The sequence below is a fragment of the Chrysochloris asiatica genome, unplaced genomic scaffold (assembly GCF_000296735.1).
Source record: "Chrysochloris asiatica unplaced genomic scaffold, ChrAsi1.0 scaffold00061, whole genome shotgun sequence".
In the NCBI taxonomy this organism is placed as follows: domain Eukaryota; kingdom Metazoa; phylum Chordata; class Mammalia; order Afrosoricida; family Chrysochloridae; genus Chrysochloris; species Chrysochloris asiatica.
The window spans coordinates 15,470,172-15,475,967 of record NW_006408579.1 but is presented as its reverse complement, the minus strand read 5'-3'; the positions used below and the strand labels follow the sequence as shown (position 1 = coordinate 15,475,967).

The 5,796-nt window shown below is 38.8% G+C and overlaps 1 protein-coding gene across 1 annotated transcript in view; it reads left to right on the top strand.

The window, feature by feature from the left end:
- Positions 1-5,796, top strand: part of PHLDB2 (pleckstrin homology-like domain, family B, member 2) — a 144,309-nt gene that overhangs the window by 116,147 nt on the left and 22,366 nt on the right. The window contains exons 11-12 of the mRNA XM_006864215.1: positions 650-790; positions 1,888-1,987. Of these exons, the coding sequence (XP_006864277.1) occupies positions 650-790; positions 1,888-1,987 (241 nt within the window). The remainder of the gene's footprint in view (positions 1-649; positions 791-1,887; positions 1,988-5,796) is intronic.

The window sequence follows — 5,796 nt, the reverse complement described above, 5'->3', positions numbered from 1 at the left end:
GAACCGCTGACCTTAAGGTTCGCAGCCCGTTTCGTAACCACTACGCTACCAGAGTATTCCATAGGTAGACTTTAAATGCAGGGAATTAATATAGGAGTTCCTTGGTCAAGATCTGTTTAAATAAATGAATAGCCTAGAAATATGTCATATCAAAACTGTGGATTTCGAGTGTTTATACGTGACTGGAATATTAGTACAACTTTAAAACAACATCCTTGTGTACTCATTCTTTGTCTTCATCTTCTGCCTTCTTCCCTTTCTTGTTCTCGTTACATTGGGCTCTGTACCATCACAGAGCATGTCCAGACAAAGAGAGAACCTGCTTCCTTGCTTTGTCCACTGACTGTCCACTATCCACATGGCGACCATCAAAACAATTTGTAATATATCCTGTGGCCTTGGTGCCTAAGGGACTGAAAGGCAGATTAAAAAAAAAAAACAATTTGTTAAGTTCAGTAGTAAATATTTCCAGTCTTTATGTATCTTACCAAATATTATCCCAAGTCTTAGTAGACACAAATAGTTTTCATAATAATAAAATACTCTGTATTAAGATTCCAAAACTTTGTAAATGAGTAATTCTTAATTTTATAAATGATATCTTTCCATTAGTCAAGTGTGCTACTTTGCTTTACATTTGCATTTAAAGCACTTTAGAAGTCTGGAAGAAAGGAAAAAACAGCATAAAGAAGGCATGTATCTGAGTGACACTTTGCCTCGAAAGAAAACCACACCTTCCATATCGCCACATTTCAGCAGCGCTACTATGGGGAGAAGCACCACCCCAAAGGTAGGATATGGGGAAACCCACGGGCTTCAGAGTCATCGAGCCTTCTTGTCCTTATGTTGACTGCAGAGGCCCTTACATTAGGAAAATGTTACATAATAGTTCATTGTATTTGCCTACTATAAAGAAGTCATGCCTAAATTGGATTCTCTATCCTATTCAGAGGCCATTTGATAGCGTACACTCTGGGCCCAGGGTTTGTTCTTCCACTACAACATAGATGGTGGATGGTGTTTCCGGACATGTCAGAGTCCCATTATTGCTTCCCGGATCTAGAAATAAGATGGGATATAGGCTCTGGAATCCAGGAATAGCAAATATGGTTGAGTCATTTATGTGGATTTTCACATTTTAAAAACCAGAAACACTATGCAGTACAGGTACTGTTATCACCAGTGTGTGTATGAATAAACTGAAGTGTAAATAAACAAAGCAACTAGACCAAACGCTCTCAGGTGGTGAGTATCAGATCTAGGGGGTGACCCTACACAATCTGACATTTGTGCCCTCATTCATGTTGTGACATGCCCAAGGGGGTCTTGCAGCACCAGAGAGATTTTGAGCCCTTTATCTGCATTTAATCAGAATAAATTTATTTCAATTTTTATGTATATAAATTGGTGTTTGAATTATATTTTTATTTACACAAAGAGTTTGGCTGTTTACAAAGAATAGTAAAGCCACTGGAATAGCCAATAGGTTGTTCCAGTTTTAAGTTTACTAGATAAATGGAGGTAGATGGAAATTGGTGCATTCGTGACAAGTGTCGATCTTGTCTGTCCTTTTGCATGTTGTGCATGCCTTCTTGTCCTTGCCCTCTGCTCCTTATGCATGAAGAACATTCAGTCACTCTCTGGTGATTTCAGATAGTGTTCTGCTCCCTTCTTCACTTTTGAAATTGCTGCCACTGGAAGAACTGTTATGATATTTAGACTGTGTGAAGCTCCTGGGGAGATACAGCAATTGGTCTTTACCGTTAAACATCAACAAAATGGGATGTGAAGACCTACCTTCTCTGCTCTTTATACAGGAGCAACGGATGCAGGGGTGTGGCCACTGGCCGGCAATGTGCCTAAAGTATTCTCTCCCACTTCTCACAGGCTCACCTGCCCCTAGGACAGAGCAACAGCTGTGGCAGTGTGCTCCCTCACTCGCTGGCTACCATGACCAAAGACTCTGAGTCTCGGAGGATGCTCAGAGGTATGTACCTGTTAAATCATATGTCACAGTCTTTTGTAAAGCATATAAATTTCTCATGGAAAGATAGTAAAGGCAGGTTTGGGAATGGTTAGAGAGGAGATCAACTGTCCTCCTAAATTCTAATTTTAACGTATCTCATTTGGAGAAGGGAGGATGAAAAGAGAGAGAGACTGAGAAAAAGAAAGATCTTTATTGTTGTACCATGGTAATGTTTGTTATACTCATATATGTATACAGTTCATGCACTCTTTAAACATTGTAAATTCAACAGCACTTTCAAACCAGAAAGACTCTAGAGAATTACTAACCTTCCCATTTGATTGGTAGAAAAGAGAAGTTACTGAGATACAGACTACCAAGCCTGTGATTTCTCACTTGGGTTGTGGGTGAGCCAACCTGATGTTCTTATTAGCCTCTGTAGAATTGGCCTCAATTTAAGGGGAACCTAGACACAATAGTATCAGACTGTTGTAATCCATAGGGTTTTCATTGGCCGATTCTTTTGGAAGTAGATCACCAGGCCTTTCTTCCTAGTCTACTGAAACCTGTAAACTCCACTGAAACCTGTTCAGCATTGTAGGGACACACAAGCATTTACTATGTTGATGCATTTGCTAAACAAAGAGTCATTGAGTTAATATACTAAATGGAGCATCAGTGTCTCAGAATTCACTTAGGGTTTTTAGAATGGGTTTCAGCTTTTATATTATGTAGTTGTTAAATTCAGGTAGACTTTAATTCTAAACATATTTTCTTTGTAATACTATGTTTCATTTATAGTGGGGTTCTAAAATAATATTTCTGCGCTGGTCAAAATTACTATCATTTATAGAGATAATCTGTCTTCTTCCGAGTTCAATCATTTATATTGGCCCTGACTTTTGAGTTAACAACCTGCAGTATGCAGATGATACAAACTTGCTTGCTAGAAGTAAAAAGGACTTAAAATACTGATAGAGATCAAAGACTATAGACTTTGGATTACACTGCATTGTAAAGAAAATAAAATACCTCACAACTGGACTAATAAAAAACATCATGAAAAATGGATAAAGGATTAAAGTTGTCCAAGATTTCATTTTGCTTGAATCTAGAATCAACACTCATGGAAGCAGCAATTAAGAACTCAAACCATGTATTATTACATTAGGCAAATCTGCTACAAAAGAGCTGTTTAAAGTGTAGAAAGCAAAGCTATCAGCTTGAAGACTATGGTATGCCTTAACCCAAGTCGTGATATTTTCAGTCGCCTTTATAAGTATGTGAACGTTGGACAATGAATAAGGAAGCTCGTGGAAGAATAGATGCATTTGAATTATGGTGTTGGAGAATATTAAAAGTACCATGGGCTGCCAGAAGAACAAATAAATCTATCTTGGAAGAAGTAAAGCTGGAATACTCCTTAGAAACCATGATAGCAAGACTTTGCCTTTCACATTTTTGACATGTTGTCAGGAGGGATCAGTTCCTGGAAAAAGACATCATGCTTGGTAAAGTGGAAGATAGCAAAAAAGGGGAAGACTGCCAAAGAGATGGATTGCCACAGTGGCAGAAGCAATGGGCTCAAATGTGACAATTGTGAGGATGGGCTCAGGACAACTGAACAGTGTTTCATTTTTGTTGTGCATAGGGTCACTATAAGCTGGAACTGACTTGCCAGGACCTAACAACAATAGCTTGGTGCTAGTCACCAAGAGGTAAATAAATGTCCTGATCTTTGCTCTTGAAATGTTTATAGTCTAATAAGGAATAAAGACAGCTAAACGCAATTTAAAAAAAGTGTTGAGTGCAATAATGAAGGTCTGGTAGCGTAGTGGTTAAGAATTGGGCTGCTAATCTCACGGACAGCAGTTGGAAACTACCAGCTGTTCCACGGGAGAAAGATGAGGCTTTCTGCTCCCCTAAAGATTTACAGCCTTGGAAACCCTGTGCAGGGGTCGCTATGAGTCAGAACTGACTCCACAGCACATAACCACCACCACTACCACCACCACCACTCAGAATGTAACAGGACATTTAGTATCCAAATGCATTCATTCATTGGTAGATGGAAACCCTTTCATCTCCAAACACACTGGAAATCAACAATGACTTGCCAGCTCCTCTGCCAAGGGACAGTCACTGGTTTCCTACTGTGTATGTATATATATATGTTGTTTATGTTGTTAAGTGCTATCAAGTTGATTCTGAATCATAGCTACCTTGTATAGGGTTATCAAGGAGCAGCTGGTGGATTTGAACCTCAGACTTTGTGGTTCAGAGTTCAGATGCTTATCCTATAGCATCACACCAGGAGCCCATATGTAGATAAGAGGGCTTCAAAATTTTGTGGAAAAATGAAAATAAAAGATAATGGAATTTGTCCATGAACTCTTTGAGGCTCCTGTGTGTGTATAAATTTTATATGTTGTTGTTAAGTGCTGTCGAGTTAGTTCCAACTCATAGCAACCCTGTATAGTGTTTTTGAGGAGCTATTGCTAGGTTTCAATTATCAAACTTATGGTTAGCAGTCCAGTGCTTATCCTAGAGCATGACACCAGGACTCTAAATTTTATATATAAATATATGTGTGTGTGTATATATATATATATTAAATTACATCTATAGATGAGGTGAGTCAAAAATTATCCTTATTCTGGCTGTAGAATTTATTTTAACCAACTTTTAAAAAAGAGAAATACATCATTTGTCGACATAATCTCCTTGTTCAAATACACTTTGTCCATCTATCAACAAGCTTTTGGATTCCCTTATTGAAAAATGTTTCAGGCTGAGCTGGGAACCACAAATGCACCTCTGCCTTCACTTCTTCATCAGAGGTGAATCTTTGTCCTGGAAGAGTTGCCTTCAGGGTGAAAGTCTAGTGGAGCAAGGTCAGAACTATAGGAAGGATGCTTTAATACCTCAAAATGAAGTTTTTGCGGAGTGTCAAATGTGTGGGCAAAGGTGTGTGGGCATGCACTGTCATGTCCTCTGCGTTTAAGCCATTTTAGGCTTCAGCTTTTCAGAGGGCCCCTCACTGTAATGAGCACTGTTGATTATTGTACCTTTTTCCTGTTGGTGTTCCAATAACTGGTCCTTGAGAATCCCAGAAAACTGTAAACATCAATTTTCCAGTTGACTTTTGGAACTTTTTCTTGGTCGGTGGTTGAGGATGTTTCCATTCCATACTCTTCCATTTACTCTCTGACTCGTAGTGATGAATCCATGTTTTGTCACCAGTAATTATTTTGTTTTGTTTTTTAGGAAACTTTTACATTTCTTTGAGTATCCGTCCAAATTTTGTTTGCAGACATACAAACAATTTTTTTTTAAGGTTTTTTTGTGGATTGAGTGAAAGTTTACAGGGCATATCATCAGTTTTACATTCAACAAATCATATACCTTGTTTCATTACATTGATTATAATCCCCTCCATGTACCATCAGTCAACAGTATTTTTCTCTATCCACTTTAGCTTTTTTTAAAAAACACACATACAAAAACAAACCTACTCAGGCATATATAATAATTTACATCTCCAAAGGGCACATTCTGCAAGTCTGCTCCTGGCCACCAGTTCTTAGTCCTTCTCTTCTTAGTCCATGAATCTAGAGTCCTCAGCCGCTCCCCGTCTCCATGCCCCCATCTCTGCCTCCTTCTCTGGTGCTGCTGCTTCTCTGGATAAGGTCCCGCACTCTGCTTGTGCGTTCCTCTCTTGATGGTCCTAGGATTCTCTGTTTCTGGACTGTAAGATTAACCACTCCCCTTTTTTTGTTACAAAACTTCTACCTTTACAATTGTGACAGTCGCAATTAGTCATGATAACA